This window comes from Musca autumnalis, unplaced genomic scaffold, assembly GCF_047663935.1.
Source record: "Musca autumnalis isolate F117 unplaced genomic scaffold, ASM4766393v1 scaffold_1, whole genome shotgun sequence".
NCBI classification, from domain to species: domain Eukaryota; kingdom Metazoa; phylum Arthropoda; class Insecta; order Diptera; family Muscidae; genus Musca; species Musca autumnalis.
The window spans coordinates 124,243,473-124,261,615 of NW_027411644.1; the positions used below are offsets into that span (position 1 = coordinate 124,243,473).

The 18,143-nt window shown below is 35.6% G+C and overlaps 1 protein-coding gene across 1 annotated transcript; it reads left to right on the forward strand.

Annotated features, from left to right (window-relative positions):
• Positions 1-1,978: 1,978 nt before the first annotated feature.
• LOC141402145 (uncharacterized) lies at positions 1,979-11,091 on the forward strand. Its single transcript, XM_073982919.1, has 3 exons — positions 1,979-3,638; positions 8,787-8,942; positions 11,033-11,091. Exons 1-3 carry the CDS (start codon positions 1,979-1,981, stop codon positions 11,089-11,091), a joined length of 1,875 nt encoding a protein of 624 aa, XP_073839020.1.
• Positions 11,092-18,143: the final 7,052 nt, after the last annotated feature.

An 18,143-nucleotide genomic window follows, 5' to 3' on the forward strand; every position in this document is an offset into this window, starting at 1 on the left:
TTAAGAAAAATAAAGGGAGTTTTCCTATAGATTTTTCCAATATTTCTACTACATAATGCATGTGAACAAATATTTATTTTGGCTGTAACATCGAAACTATAATACCAATCTGTATGATTTTAGTCTCATTTGATTAGCCGTGAAGTTTGATCCATCACAAAATTTTATGTAATTCTATGACCGGTTAATGAACCTCTATTTTGAAAAAAGTTCACTTACATTCAATAATTTATCAATTTTATGTACACTCCGCGAATCCTGACTAAAATTTTACATGTATTATGCAATCTACTCGCTGAAGTCACTTCGAGAGAACTTTTTAGTAACAGTGTTGCTCATTAAAATAATTAGCGTTATTATAATATTTTCTTTATTAAAAGACGAAATAAAACCGCCATAACATTTGTCCGCAACAACCAAAAATTGGCTCGCGATCTGATTCGAAATGGGAATTTTTTCTTAACCTATATACCAAAAATCTTGCGCGAATTTTTCATTTTTTTCTGAAATTGAATATGAAATAATTAACAATATGAATAATATGTCAATATGAAATAATTGACAAAGAAAATAAGTTTCTTTTTGGTTGTTGATTTTTTATTTTTGGTTATGGTATTCCGCTTGCTCATTTTTGCCACCAGTCATCAGGCAACCACACAAAATCTCATCATGTTGATGTAGAAGACATTTTATTTAAATGGAAGCCTATATGAAACAAATGGAATCCGATTAAAATCAGGGACGTACGCAGGGGGGGGGGGCACTGGGGGGCGTCATAAAGCGCTAATATCTGCTATTAGTAGCATACCCACCAGAATTTTTTTCCTTCCATTAACAAAGTTGTTGCTGAAAACAACCGTAAACGAAATTAATGCTCAAACATTGGTTAAATGGTATTAAAATCTGCTGTAATTTCGGCCTTTAGGCTAACGATAAAAATGTACCTCATCGAAATAATGACCTTTGACTTCTCATATCTTTCGACAAAAGCCGTTTCAATTAATTTGGCGTCGATTTAGCCCAGTTCGTTCTTCTGTCTGGCTCGAGCGCATGAGAACTCTCGAATGGATCAATCGATCTTTAAGTAATATTGGCCCATTCCTTTTTCCCATAAGACTACAAAATATTTCGCGAAAATGGTGCGCACAATAACTCTCGAAGGTCCAAAACGATTTCTTCGAGACAAAGATTAGGTTCGAATATGGATTATATCGGTTCACTCCTTCAGGTACCTCGCACACAAAATGTAATATCCGATTTCACCGAAACTTTGAACATCCTAAAATTACTTCCGGACGTACATATCGCTCATTTACTCAAAGAGTGACACATTTCAAAAAATCGAGTTTCGAGAAAAATGCTTTTTAAGTTGGCGATTGAAATTTGACTTCCCAACATAAAAACAATATTACATAGAAAACAAAATAACTACGTGGACCATATTTTTCAAACACCTAGCCAGATATCAGTGTTAAATTTCTGTGCAAGATCAAGCATAATTGGGCGTGTTTTATTGCTTCATAAACTCCAAAAACTTTTGTGTTGAACTATGCGAAACTCGTCACAGGTTGTGGATAGTGCACAGCCCCTAGTTGGGGCCAGTTGTGAATATATTGAATAAACAACCCCGAACAAGCAGCGGATGAGGAATAGGGTATGGAAGCTCCATAGCCCGAACACCTCATTGTCAGGACGAGTAGATGCCGTCCTTAAAATTAGCATCCAAACAACAATATCTCATCTGCCAATGAGCCAACTCGAAATAGTCGGGGAATAGGGTCAGGCAGATAATTGCATAATTATGGTCGGATTGTGTAAAAGGGATGGTAGCGGAAGAACAGATAACTGTCAACGGTAGCGCCCACAAGCTTCCAGGAAGCCTACACCCGTGCTTAGTCGTTCAAGAGTGTCGGGCTCAACTAAGCTCTTCTTTGTCCTTACAAGCATTGGAGAAACCCTGACAAAATGTCAAAGTAACATGAATACAACACGAAGGAATATCACACATCTCCCAGGGGGTCACAGGCAAATGTCAAATCCCCCCGTTTCGACGGCAAGCTCCACAGGTCTGGGAGGGAGCAATTCATGTTTAGACAGTATAAAAGAAACCTCTACAAAGACTAAATCAACATCAACATTCGCATTTAAAAGACGCACCAAAATTGCGTGCTGGAATGTTAGAACTCTCTACGAATGTGGAAAATTATCGCAACTGGCAAAGGAACGTGAAAAAATGGGTATTGACATCTTGGGTGTAAGTGAATGCAGATGGAACGGCTCGGGACTACATCGACTACAATCAGGTGAAACTCTAATCTATTCTGGCCGGGATGAAAAGGATATACATAGCGACGGTGTTGCATTACTCCTAAGCAGAAGCGCATCTACATCCCTTATCAACTGGAATCCAGTAAACGAACGCATATTGACAGCCAGATTCCACTCCAGAATACGTAATATCACCATTGTCCAAGTATATGCCCCGACAGAGACTTCAGTCTCAGACATTAAGACGAAATTCTATAGTGAATTAGATAAAGTACTCTCCAAAACACCTAAGGGAGATATACTGATATGTATGGGAGACTTTAATTCTAAAGTAGGAAAAGACAATACAACCTACAAACACTGTATGGGTAAGCACGGAATAGGAGTACGAAACGAGAACGGAGAACTTCTATTAGAAACGTGTAGCAGACATGGCCTCATAGTAGGTGGTACTTGTTTCAAGCACAAACGTAGTCACAAAACGACATGGATATCTCCAGATAGGAGAACTGAAAACCAGATTGACCACTTTTGCATTAGTCGTAAATGGAAACATAATCTTTGTGATGTACGGGTAAAACGTAGTGCTGACATTGGCTCTGACCACCACCTACTTCTCGCGATAGTGCAAATGAAAGTAAGCGCCATCAAAAATACACATCAAAAATTTACGTCATCGAAGTTTGACGTAGAAAAATTAAAATACCCTCGTTATCAGGAAGCCGTAGAAAACGATTTAAATATGATGTTAGAACAGGAGAATGTCCCAAACGAAGGCATAGAAGAACGCTGGGAACACATTAAAAATAATCTTTTACAAACGTGCGAAAATGTACTTGGACACTATGCCCCCGGAAAAAAGGAATGGATGAGCCCATCAACTTGGAGCTTAATAGAAGATAGAAGAAATCTGAAAATATCAAAGAACAATGAAAAATCGTCGCATAAAAAAATTGAATTGGAAAAGTTATACACAACAAAAAACAAGGAAGTAAGAACTGCTTGTAGAAGAGACAAAAGGGCATACACTGATGAACTTGCGATGCAAGCAAACGAAGCGGCAAATAGGAACGACACTAAAGCGGTCTATGATATAACAAAACGGCTAGCAGGGAGACATAAACCACATGACCGCCCCATCAAATCAAAGGATGGGACAGTTCTAACAAACATTGATGAACAAATTTCTCGCTGGCGCACGCACTTTATGGAAACATTAGATAACACTCCGAACTCTCCTTCAAACTTTAATACCATGTCCGACGTACCCATACCTACGTCTAATCAACTTAGCACCGAACCACCATCCCTCATTGAAATAGAGAATGCTATTAAAAGGCTCAAAAACAACAAAGCTCCAGGATACGACCGTATTCCCCCAGAAATAATAAAATGCTGTCCTACAAAAATATCACGACTTTTTTACCCACTATTTCAAGATATTTGGAGAGAAGAAAAACTACCCAACGACTGGTTACAAGGCATTCTACTAAAACTGCCGAAAAAGGGAGACCTTTCCCAATGTAAAAACTATAGAGGGATTTCTCTTCTTTCCATACCTTCCAAAATACTCACAAGAATTCTTCTTAATAGAATCAACTACACGGTAGAAACAAATCTTCGGAAAGAACAAGCTGGGTTCCGCGCAAATATGTCATGTGTAGACCATATAAATACGCTCCGAATAATCGCTGAGCAAACAATAGAAATGCAAAGTAATATATATATGACGTTCGTGGACTACACAACTGCTTTTGATAGCGTATTCCGGTCCAAAATATGGGAGCTACTACAAACAACAGGTATCCCATCGAAGCTCATAAGCCTTATTAAAGCTCAGTATGACGGATTCCATTGCCGGGTCCTACACAATGGCCGTTTATCGGAACCATTTCGTCCAAAATCCGGTGTGAGGCAGGGTTGCCTACTGTCGCCTCTACTATTTCTTCTGGTAATTGATAATGTGATGAAGGAAACAATCGCAGGTAGCCGTCGTGGTATCCAATGGACTATAAGCAGCCATCTTGAGGATCTAGACTACGCAGACGACATTTGCCTACTATCCACCAAGCACTCAGATATGCAGTCTAAACTCGATGACTTAGTTGCCCAATCAGCGAAAGTCGGATTAAGAATTAACACCGCAAAGACAAAGGCTTTAGCAATAAAAGCATCAAACAACAATCATTTTGTCATTGGACAGGAACAAATTGAGTTCGTAAACAAATTCTGCTATCTGGGAAGCATGATCTCAACCGAAAGCAGTGCACAGGCTGACATTGAATTCAGAATTGGTAAAGCCAACAGCGCCTTCTTTCAATTAAGAAACATCTGGAACTCAAGGGTTATACTAACGAAGTCAAAAATCAACATATTCAAATCAAACGTTCTGTCAGTACTATTGTATAGTTGCGAATCATGGTTAACAACAACAACCCTTAACAACAAATTGCAAAGCTTCACAAACAGATGCTTGCGATCTATTTTAAAAATCTGGTGGCCAAATGTAATAAGCAATGAAAATCTGTACAAAAAATGTGATATAGAACCTATTCCCGTTATAATAAAAAGAAGGAAGTGGCAATGGATTGGTCACACATTGCGAAAAGAACAAGATGAGATATGTCGCCAAGCCCTAGACTGGAACCCCCAAGGGCACAGAAGGAAGGGTCGGCCAAAGACCACTTGGAGAAGAAGCCTGATGAAGGAAGTGGAGAGCAGCGGCAGTAGCTGGAATGAAATTAAACGTATTGCGAATGATAGAATAGTTTGGAAAAACTTTGTAAAGGCCCTATGCTCCCCAAGGAGTTAAGTGGAAATAAAGAAAGATGCGAAACTCGTAGTAAATCAGCTGTAACTCGTCGAGTTTTAGAGATATCAGCATGAAAATTTCACACAAGATATAGTAGAAGTCGTAGAAAAAATAGAAATTGCTAACTCAGAAAGTGCATTATTGAGTTATGCCACTCTTTAAGTAAATGTGTGATATGTATATCAAGTACCAAGAGGGTCTATATGCGACAACATCTTCGGATACCTCCCTCACAAAATTTCAACATATGTGCCATTTATGGGCTGTTCGAGAATCCTTTGGACATTTTGACCAATGCTACTGCTTGCGGTCTTGGTTACAGCGATATTCTATTTTTCGTGGTAAGTCCCTGCTTCCTGACGTAACGGTTCAAAAGCTCTAAAACTTACCATGATCAACTAAAATAACTATCAAAAGGAATGACTTCCAAAATTAGGTCCACTTCCAAAATTGATTTTTCTTTCAGGTATCTTCTCCACAAAAGTGCAAAACTTTTGCGCTCTTATCGAAGTCAAACTTATGAGCTCAGCATAAGCATTTAGTCGCAACACCCACAATCTTGAAGTTTTATACCCAAATGTTTCGATATTTTTGTCGGAAAGTTTATACTCGTACGTCCAAAAAAAGCCACGAAATTCTGAAACTCCCTGACTACACAATTTATAGGACAAAGATTTTGGTTATGAAGCCCGTATTCGATCTGTCTATAGATAAAAGTCTCAACTTACACAGGCTGTCGGCAAACCCGACTGATATTTTTTACTTGTTTTCGAGAAAACAAAAGTTTGAATTTTCATAAGTTTACCTCCGCTGTGCCGACAGAAGTCATAGTCCTTGGAAGGTTTTAAATGTCATCGAGTTCATAAACATCTAATCGTACAATTACGAGTAATATAGAAATAAGCCGGAACAACAACCATTGGGATATCAGAGGAGCGATTCTCAAACTCAATTTTTGAGTTACCGACAATTGTCGGTTTGAAGCATTGTGGCGTTTTTTTATTGGGATAGCGTTTGCAATTTTGTTTTTTCAAAATAGTCTAAAATACTTATAATTTCGGTAATTACCGGTTTTTCGGTAAGTTAGCGACGAATAAATAGCAGTGTAAAGTTTGAACTTTTCATATATAGTTTTGGGTTTAAATTTTACCGATTTTTTCGGTAACTCAAAAAATGTGTTAGACAATCGCACTACTGATGGAGTTTTTCGACTTAACCTATTTTGTCAGGACTTAGCTAAAATTTTGCCGAGACCTAACGTGGATTTCGTAGTCTCAAACAGTACTGCGAGTAGAATTCGGAGTCTATGAGTCGTAGTTGGTATCGCCCGACTCCTGATAAAAAATGTTTTCTCTTTTTTCTAAATGCCTGTTCCAGAACCTGCAGGAATCTACACATTTTTGCTACTAAAAATGATTAGATTCTTGTAGTACTGGAACAGACCATAAATGTAATTTTCTGAATTTTTTAGTTGGCTTGCATGGACTCTATCACTTCTGGTAAAATATTAAAGTTTTGGTGTTTTTATGACATAAAAGAATATTATTTTCTAACAATAGTTCGGTACAAGCCCAATCTGCACTCGCGGATTCGATTTATCCTTTTTTGGAGTTATTGATTTCAATTAATTAATGGTATACAAATAACATTAATAGGTTATTAGTCCTCGTGGTAAAAATGTGTCCGATTGATAACTTAATAAGCAAAAATAAGACAAAACTTTTTTAATGGGACTGAAGTTAATGTGGGATATATGGATATGTACTTTAAAGAAGAAGAAATACTGAAAATCTTTGAAATAGAATCGAAAATGTCAAATAAGAGCTACTGTGGTTAAAAATTCTGGGATACATTAAAACGTAAACCTATATGGGTAATGTTCATTTGAAAGATTTTTTAGTTATTGCGTCAATTGCGTTGGAGAACTTGGTTAAAATCTTCAAAATACCAGGCGGAATTTGTGTATGGGGACTATACTGAACATGTTCTGATATGGTTAATTTCAATTCTAAACATCCAACGACTAATTTATTATACTCTGTTCCAAATTTCAAAGTTATATCTAAAATATTGTAAACTCTCTCAATCGAAATTATATACTTTGTAAAATCAACTAAACCCCCTTTAAAATAGCGTTACGTAATGCTACACAACATTTTTTAGTTTCATAATTTTTGGCCAAGTTGGCATGCCAAAAACAATCGTTATGAATAAAAAATTTAATTTTTTTTATAAATGTACTTTTTATTAAATTTTTTTAAAAACATATCTTTGCGTGTTCGTCTTATTTTTTTCACAAAATGACATATTTATACTTATGTTGTATTCTATGAAAAAGAGCGGATGAAAATGGATAACACATGTACTATTGTGTTGTTTTTCTGTGAATATTTTTTTACAAATTATTACCCAATCTTAATACAAATAAAACACATTTGTTAAAAATTTTAATTAAAAAATTTATTTCAAAGTGACGGAAAAAACTAAAATAAAACCAAAAAATTCTTCATATTTTAGAAATGGAACGTTATTATAAGTTATTAATTATCGACATATAGTACGCTTTTAGCGTTTGGTGATACTTTAAAACTTTTATAGAAATCATGGAGTACATCGGGGATAAGTGGCAGTAAATCCATCAAATCTTTCTGTTTTTCAGGTGAAATAGAAATTTCTTCATTATTTTTCTGCTCTGGATTGTAATCTATTACGGTGTTATATGTGATTTTTACTTTAACATACTTTAACAGGTAAATTAATGACCAGCCTTTCTTGATGTGAGGCTTGCATCTCTGTTTTCATTAAATCTACGTAACGGGACTTATGTTTGAGAGTAAACGGCATAAAAACAGAAAATGAAGATAAAAGAGCATGCAAAAGAGCACATTCAGTTTTACGTGGTTTTCTCTTGAAAGAGAATCAAAAAATATTTTTATTTATTATTACATACAAAACGACCTAAGTCACCTTGTGTTCTTTTTTATGAATATGTTTGCGATATACTGCAGCAAATGTCAATATAATAAGTTTATAATGACAATTATTTTGTAAAAATGCCCACTTACGTAGTTTTGCCAAAAAATATTTCGGAAACGGTACATTTTTTTCAAATACGGAGTAGTGATATGGAAAGCTCTCAGAAAGTACAACTACGTGGTGCCAATAACCCAAAATTTACATAACTCGACTTATGTCGTTATGTAGGAAAACCACAGAATATATTATCGATGTCAAACAAATTTTTGAGTAGGATATTTGTCTTAAAGAAATAATGTGAAACTGTTTACATAGTATTTCCAACCGGTTAAAAAAATCGGAAAAACTTGTAACAAAACTTTTCTAATGCATTTTTCTCACTCTCTAATTTGTTTCTTAATGCAGAACATATAGATTATAATGCCATAAAATTGGTTTTAGCTGGAAATACGAGGGCTACTAATAAGTTTCTAGGCTATGCAACGCTATGACATTTCCATTAAAAAGTTTGAAATTTTGTAGCATACGGATACTCAGTACGGTTTGACGTGCGAACATGTGTTGTGTCGTTTACAGTGACTTGAAAAATCAAGTTGCCAAAAAAAGGATTTTACTTGTGTACATTTTCGTCCAATAATTTGTTTACAACTTTCGACAAGGCGATGAAGCACCTATAGCACTGTGAAAAACTGATTTAATGAATTCTTTCGTGGCCCACTCTCGTTCAAAGGCGAAATTCGTCCAACAACGGTCGTTGTGCCAGAGAATATTGATGCTGTGCGGGAACTGATAATGCAAGATCGTCATGTGACATACCGCCATGTGATAGAAGCATACTGGGGCATTCTTCCACATTCGATATTGCATGAACACCTCCGAGAAAAAGGTTTGTTCTCGTTGGATCGATCAAATTTTGACAATCGTTCAAAAAAAAAAAAAAAAAAACAAAAATAAAAGAAAAAAGCACGTGTGGTTTAGTGCAAAAATATGTTGAAAAATACGATCGTTGTGCTTCAAAAGACGTTTATAAGATCGTCACTGGTGACGAATCGTAACAGCAGCCGAACGCGCGGTTCTTCGAAGGCGAGGCAACGCCAACGAAAGTTGTTCGCCTGTTTCTTCTGCAAAGCTGGCCTTTAGTTTGAGCAACATATGTAGGATGGTCATTTCGGTGTGGTTCACCACAATTCGTTTGCCTGAAGTCTTTTCTTTTTATCTATGTTAAGAGTACATTACGGAGGGTATATTAAGTTTATTATTCCGTTTGAAACTCCTCGAAATAATCATTTTAGAACCCACCAAGTATATATTCTTGATCAGAGTTCAATTCTACATCGAAATAGAAATGTCCGTCTGTGGATATCACTCTAGCGTCCGAACGCATTCAAGTAGGTGGATACCATTTTGGTGAAATCTATTGTAGGTCCGTAGAACTTTTGGCATTGAATATGGTATCTAGGTCGCATATAGCCCCCATATAACGTGCCGTATAAAATACGCGTCTATGATGGAACCATAGACAAATAAAGTTATAGACAACGAGAGCTTTCATTTTCTCATCCTAACAGATGTCGCACAACTTCTTTTTGCGCGTTCAGCTGGTTCAGTACTTGTGTTTATATGGTCAAGTCACTCGAAAAAAATAATTACATTTTCTAACTAATGAACAGACAATTTGTAGAGTTTTTTGCATCATGATTAGACATCGGATTTTAGCATGTTCTTCTATTTCTTATCCGATCAAATGTTTGGATCTAGACGTTCGGAGGGTCAATTTTTCGATATTTGGGGCCATATCAAAAACATGCAAAAAATATGCAAAAATATGTAAAATATATGCAAAGAATATGCTAAATATGCAAGCATTTTTGTACGAAAATCGTCAATTATATTTGCAAAATCATTAAAAAGTGTTCTAAATTAAGTTTTTTTGTCGATTAACGTCGATTTTATAGCAGATTATTATGTTACTGAGACTCTCCAGACATTCCGCTACAGAAATAAATCTGGACTAATAAGACATAAACATAAGACATAAACAAAATCAGTTTTCACAAGGTGAGAAAATTTCTTATAACCAGCGTTCCTATAACAACAAAAGTTGCTTTCCTATACAAATTTGTTAAAAATGTTCGGTAATGGAAAAATTACAAAAATTTCGAAAAACTCAATAAAAAATGTCAAAATCAACGTATACAAATATAGTGATATTGTTTAACAGAAAAACGAAGGAGCTAGATTTAAGGCATCGACACAAATGAAGCATGGCATTCTGCTGAAGTCGTATCTGATAAAAGATCAAGTTCGACCTGATAAAAAGATTTCAGAATCACATTTGAATTGGGTCGAACTTGGTCTTTAGTCATTTACCAGATATGACTTAAGCAAGAATGCCATGCTTCTTATGTGTTGAGGCCTTTAATCATCACTATTTTTGTTTAGAGAAAATCACAATTTTCTCTAGTTTTTGGAATAAGGGTACGTTTTTAGCACAAAATGGGAAAAAAACTAGAGTACCATTTAGTACATAGTAAGTATAATTTTGCAGGTTCTGGATTATAACTATAATTACAAGTATACGTTACGTATAGTCACATATTAGATTTTAATATATTTTATAGTTTTTAGTCCTTTACTCACGGGTGCCACCGTGGTGCACGCAGAAGGTCGTGGGTTCGATTCCCCGGCAACATCAAATTTTCAACGGTGGCAAAATACCCCTCAGTAATGTTGGCGACATTTCCTGAGTATTTCCGCCATGTAAAACTTCTCTACAGGTGGTATCTCAGGACACACCGCTCGGACTCGGCGATAAACTGTAGGTCCCATTCATTGAGCTAATATGAATCGGAGTGCACTCATTAATATCAGAGAATTCTCCCTGGTCCCGCCTGGGATGTTTGTGGAACAATTATATTATATTATTCAATATAAACAAAAATAAATTGTCAATTTTTGCTCTCTTTGGCCAAAAAGCTTCTGTGGAAAAATGCTCGAAATGCCGCTTTAATATTGATGACATGGTTTTAGTTTAAAGTCTAAAAGTACGTAATGTTATAATTTCGATCTGGATTGCACGCATACATTATTTATTTTTACACATTATTGTTTTTATACATTATTGTTAAACCCATCCAAGTCGAATAATAAGCAAAATGAAGAACACCTAATGATTAGTGCGATATGACATCACTTAGTAAAAGAAGTCAAAATCTTGGAATTGTTTTTAACATGGCAAAACCACTCACAAATTTCTGCTGGAAATGCATTTGTTATGCTCAAAAATATATTTTAAAATTTGTTTGTGCGTGACCTTTTTAATATTTAACAAGTGAGCAAAGACTATAGTCGGGACGGGGCCGACCACGTGATACCCTACACCACTACCCCTGTGCATAAGCTTTTCACTGGTAAACATTTATTTTAGGGAACATAATCCGACTACCACCAAACATATTTTGGTTTTTAATCAAAAAAATATGCCTCTTTCTCTCTGGGACCCCCATAAGCAACCAAAATTTTGTGACCATCCGATCAAAATTTCGACCTGTAGAATGGAAGAATTGGATGCATTACCGACTATTGTGGTATATCCCTTGTTTGACCACCTTCGCCAACCTACTTTACACCAATGTACAGGTAATATTTTCTTCTTCCATTGACAGGCTTTGCCGTTGAAATAACCCTACTAGAAATCGATATATTCACAAAAATAAAATTTTGAATTTGCTCTACATGAGTTTTTCCCAATTCCGATCCCTAAATAATATCCGACTATCACCAAAATCAATAGGCATCTTCCTCTGTGGGGCCCCCATCAACCCCAAAAAATTCGTGACTATCCGTTAAAAATTCCAACCTGTAGCGTGGAAAATTGGATAAATTGGATATATTATATTTTATAATATATTTTGCGATATCTCGGTTGTTTGCCCACTTACACCATATTTTGCGCCAATATAAAAGACATCTTTTCTTCTTCCATTGGCGGGCTTTCCTTTTGGAATACTCCTACTAGAAGCGGAAATATTCGCAAAAGAAAAAACCGTTGACTTTTCTCCACATAAGCTTTTCGCTTATTCGGACTCCTGAATATTATCCGACCATCACCAAAATAAATAGGCTTCTTCCTCTGTGGGACCCGCATAAATTCCAAAAAACTTCGTGACGATCCGATCAAAATTGCGACCTGTAGCGTGATTACAAAAAATCGGAAAATGGGATGCATTACCGACTGTTGCGATATCTCTGGTGTTTGCAGCTACACGCAGAGAAAAAATATTTTTCGCTTTTGTTGGAACAAAAATATCTGTTTTGGTTTCAAAAATGTAGTTGTTTTGTTCAAACATTGTAATCCAAATCCAAAAATACCATCTTTTGTTCCAAACATAGAAAACAAAAACAACTTTCGAATTTCTGTAATATTGTAAAAATCGTTAACAATACCGATTGTAGGAACTATCATAATCTAATTTTGTTTACAAAAAGTATTGTCAACCCAGAAATCCAGCCCAGAAATTTTTGATTTGAGTGTATATACTTCTCATATACACTTTTCACATAACTTGGATATAAATGTCGCGTATAATATTGCAATCATTGATGAAACAAACCATGTATTGTTTGCTGCATTGGCTGACAACAAAGACAAACAAAAAGCCACAAGCACCCACCACAACATAAGGAATAATTAAACACCATAACAAACTCCGGTATAACAACAAACCTCAAAGCACAATGAAGATAGAAGAATGAAACAAAACAGAAACAAATAAAAACAAGAGTCTCATACACACAAAAACAAAGATAAAGGCATCATGTCATACAAACAAAACTCACCATAATTGTTTTTTTTTAACACGGCATCGAATAGCGAGAGAAGATTGTTGGAATCACAATACTACATTTGGAATTTAACAATATCTTTACAATACATATTTTGCTCTTCGAATATTGTTGGATCAATCATATTTTTTTCTCTGCGTGTACGACAACCTACATTACATTATTGTAAAGGTGATATTTTCTACTTTCCTTACCAGGTTTTGCTTTTGATATACATCTTAAAGAAACAGAGACATTGGCTTTGAAATAAAATGTTGACTTTTCTCCAAATAAGTGTTTTGCCCATTCCGACCCCTAAATATTATCCGACCATCACCAAAATCAATAGACTTCTTCCTCTGTGAGACCCCCATTAACCCTCAAAATTTCGTGACGATTCGATCAAAATTGGAACCTGTATTTGTAGATTTCCAAAAAAATGGATAAATGGGATGTATTACCGACTATTGCGATATCTCCGTTATTTGGTTACCTACGCCGACCTAGTTTACATCATTGTACAGGCGGGATCTTCTACTTTCATAGTCAGTCAATATAATTAAAATCGCATAAATGAAAATTGTGGTTTTATTTGCTAGTATTGTGATATCTTCGTTGTTTGATCACCTACGAACACCAACTTTACATCATTAGAATGGTTATATTTTCTACTTTCATTGTCAGGTTTTGCTTTTGGTATACCACATATAGAAGCTGAGATATTCGATTTGGAAAAAAACGTTGTCTTTTTATCCACCTAAGTTTTTTGCCCTTTCCGATCCCTAAATATTATCCGACCATCACCAAAATCAATAGGCTTCTTCCCCTCCGGGACCCCCATCAATATCCAAAATGACGATCCGATCAAAATTGCGACCTGTAGCGTGATTACAAGGTTTAGATGGACAGACGGACGGACGGACACACATAGCCAGATCGACTCAGCTCGGCGAGGCATTCATTTTGGTATATATAAGTATGGGTCTACGACCATTATTTCGATGCGTTACAAACTTTATGGCCAAAACCAACTTATAATACCCTCCCCACATAGTGGTGTAGGGTATAAAAATAATGAACGTTATTTTAGTCAATGATAGGCAAAATTTCATTCATTTCTGCTACATACTCGTACAGGAAAACAAATTTCATAAAACAGCCGAAAAGTCATCACCCTATTATACAAACAATTAATTAATTTTTGACACATTAGTTTTGTACGAAGGTTACAAACAAATATTATTCTTTAAGAAAAATATTCGGCGCAATCTTGTCTGTAAAGTGTCCAAAGGTACTGTGCACCCAAAAGGCGTAGATTTGGAGTAATCCTAATTTCCAAAAAGGTAAAATTTTATACCTGATGTTAATTTTAAAAACGTCATATTTCTAGCTCTACTTTTACAATCTAATAGCTTTTTCCGTAATTTGGGAAAATTTGTAAATTGGTAACCGGTAAGGAAAGAAGGGCAATGTCGACTATACGGACGACTAAAATATCCGCATTATCCAGTAGAATAATCTCACTACTTTCTCACGTAGAGCACTTTTTACTTCTACGAGTATATTTCATTTAAGTGCTCGGTTTTAGCAATTGCAATTTAAAACGGGAAAAAATATTTTTTACTATTCAGTAATTTGGACACTGCCGAAACATGTGGTGTACAAATTATCGACATTATACTGTATATATGGGTGCAATATTCAAATATGAACAGATTTGAATATAAATTGGCCAATTTGTATCTAGACCAAATTCGGCCACACATTCCAAATTTCATCAAAATTGGTGCACCAAATACATTAAATTGGGAGAAAATATATGATAGCTATATCCAAATCTAAACCGAAACTTACCAAAATAAATAGCGTTCGGCCTAAGGCAAAAACACAATTCTCCAATTATTAGGCGAATCGGACAATAAATGCGACCTGTAGTTTGTTTGCAAAAATACATGGCTAGATAGAGCTACAAACTATCGATATTCCTAACTTTAGATATTTTCGATTTTTCATTTCAAAAAGTCGATTGATATCGATATTATTGTTTATTTGTCATCACCATTAATTTGGAAACGAAAATAGCGGAAATGTCTCTGCTTTTGTTGACCTTTTGCACAAGTTTTTACTTAATAAAATAAAACACTGTAAATACACAAAAATACATTTTACTTTTCCAACAAATTTGGAATAACTCACATCCATAAAACCGAAAAGGCCCCAATTTTTTATTTATTTCAATGAGTTTTAGGGGTTAGGGGTTTTTAATTCGATAATATCGATAGACAAAACTATCTGTCGATATTGAATTTTTAAAAATTAACCAATAATATCGATTGTGCCATTTTTTGCCAGCTCTATGGCCAGGCGGACGGAGAGACGGACATGCCTAAATCGACACAGAAAGTGAACTTATGCAGATCACCAAAATTAACTAAGGGTCCATTTCGTTTTCCTTATCATACTGTGGTGTGGGTTATTAAAATATATATGTTTTTTGTAATACCATTTTTATACCCTACACCACTATGTGGGGAGGGTATTATAAGTTGGTTTTGGCCAAAAAGTTCGTAACGCATCGAAATAATGGTCGTACTTATATATACCAAAATGAATGTCTCGACGAGCTGAGTCGATCTGGCTATGTGTGTCCGTCCGTCAGTCCGTCCGTCCGTCCGTCTGTCCGTCTGTCCATCTAAACCTTGTAATCACGCTACAGGTCGCAATTTTGATCGGATCGCCACGAAATTTTGGATGTTGAAGGGGGTCCCGGAGGGGATTGATTTTGGTGATGGTCGGATAATATTTAGGGGTCGGAATGGGCAAAAAACTTATGTGGATAAAAATACAACGTTTTTTTTCCAAAGCGAATATCTCAGCTTCAATACGGGGTATACCAAAAGCAAAACCTGACAATAAAAGTAGAAAATATCACCTTTCTAATGATGTAAAGTAGGTTCTCGTAGGTGATCAAACAACGAAGATATCACAATAGTCGCAAATAAAACCCAAATTTTCATTTTTGCGATTTTAAATATAATGACGAATATCACAGCTTTGGTTTCGGACTTTCCAAAAGCAAAGCCTGGCTATGAAAGTAGAAGATCCCATCTTTACAATGATGTAAAATAGGTCAGCGTAGGTGACCAAATCACGGAGATATCGCAATAGTCGGTAATACATCCCATTTTTCCTCTTTTTTGGAAATCACGCTACAGGTCTCAATTTTGATCGGATCGTCACGAAATTTTGAGGGTTAATGGGGGTCGCACAGATGAAAAAGCCTATTGATTTTGGTGATGGTCGGATAATATTTAAGGGTCGTAATGGGCAAAAAACTTATTTGGAGAAAAAGACAACGTTTTTTTCCTAAGCGAATATCTCAGCTTCAGTATGGGGTATACCAAAAGCAGAACCTGGCCATGAAAGTAGAAAATATCGCATTTCTAATGATGTAAAGTAGGTTCTCGTAGGTGATCAAACAACGAATATATCGCAATAGCCGCTAATAGAACCCAACTTTTTATTTTTGCGATTTTAATAATAATCACGAATATCACAGCTTCGGTTGGGGATCTTCCAAAAACAAAGTCTGACTATGAAAGTAGAAAATCCCATCTTTACAGTTATGCAAAGTAAGTTGGCGTAGGTGGCCACATAACGGAGATATCACAATAGTCGGCAATACATCCCATTTTTTCACTTTTTTGTAATCACGCTACAGGTCGCAATTTTGATCGGATCGTCACGAAATTTTGGGGGCTAATGGGGATCCTACAGAGAAAGAAGCCTATTGATTTTGGTGATGGTCGGATAATATTCATGGGTCGGAATGGACAAAAAACTTATTTGGAGAAAAAGTCAACGTTTTATTTCAAAGCGAATATCTCCGCTTCTAAAAGGGGTATATCAAAAGCAAAACCAGCTAATGAAAGTAGAAAATATCACTTTTGCAACGATGTTACGTAGGTTGTCGTAGGTGGTCAAACAACGAAGATATCGCAAAAGCCGCTAATAGAACACAACTTTTCATTTTTGCGATTTTAATAATAATGACGAATATCACAGCTTTGGTTCGGAACCTTCCAAAAGCAAAGTCTGGCAATGAAAGTAAAAAATCCCATCATTACAATGATGTAAAGCAGGTTAGCGTAGGTATCCAAATAACGGAGATATCGCAATAGTCGGTAATACATCCCATTTTTCCACTTTTTTGGAAATCACGCTACAGGAATTTTAATTGGATCGTCACGAAATTTTGGGTGTTATTGGGGGTGCCACAGAGGAAAAAACCTTTTGATTTTTGATAATGGTCGGATATTATTCAGGGGTCGGAATGTGACAAAAAAAGTATTTGGAAAAAGACCAACGTTTTATTTCAAAGTAGAAGGTATATCGAAAGCAAAACCTGGCAAGGAAAGTAGAAAATATCACCTTTACAACAATGTGAAGTAGGTTGTCATAGGTGGCCAAACAACAGAGATATCGCAATAGTCGGTAATGCATCCCTTTTTCCATTTTTGTGCAATCACACTACGAAATTTTGATCGGATCCTCACGAAATTTTGGGGGTTGATGGGGGTCTAACAGAGAAAGAAGCCTATTGATGGTAGGCATACATCCCACTTTTCCATTTTTAATTTGGGTTGTACTGTCGATGCACTTAAATGCGTTTCAAAAAAATTGACCTGTGTTAATGAAGACATTCAGAGCAAAGGCGCTAAGCTATCCCAATTTTAATATTTTGAATTTTATTAGTCAAAAGCTTATGAACAGGGGTAGTGGTGTAGGGTATCACATAGTCGGCCCCGACCCGACTATAGCCTTGGTTCACTTGTTTTATTCTTAAACTTTGCAAAAATATAAAATGTTATAAAATATGAAAGATGTTATGTAAAATTCAATATTTTCTTTGTCTTAATGTGTTGCATATTTTATGCATATGCAAAATATGCATATATGCTAAAAATAAAAAATATGAGCCTGTCATTGCATTCAGTCCAATTAGAATTTTCGTATATTTATTAATAAAAATATGCAAATATGCAACATCCGATGTCTAATCATCATGTAGTTTACATAACAACTCAACAAAACACATTTATCGCCAAACAAATTTTTGCAATTTTGTTAGTTTTATTGAGCTTTTTTGACTTCACTGAAGTCGCTCAAACAGGAAAAATACATATGTACATACATTCGAACAAAACAGATGAGAACATTCCGTCGTCATATTTTCTTTTGTCTATAATGAAACTCATGGTTA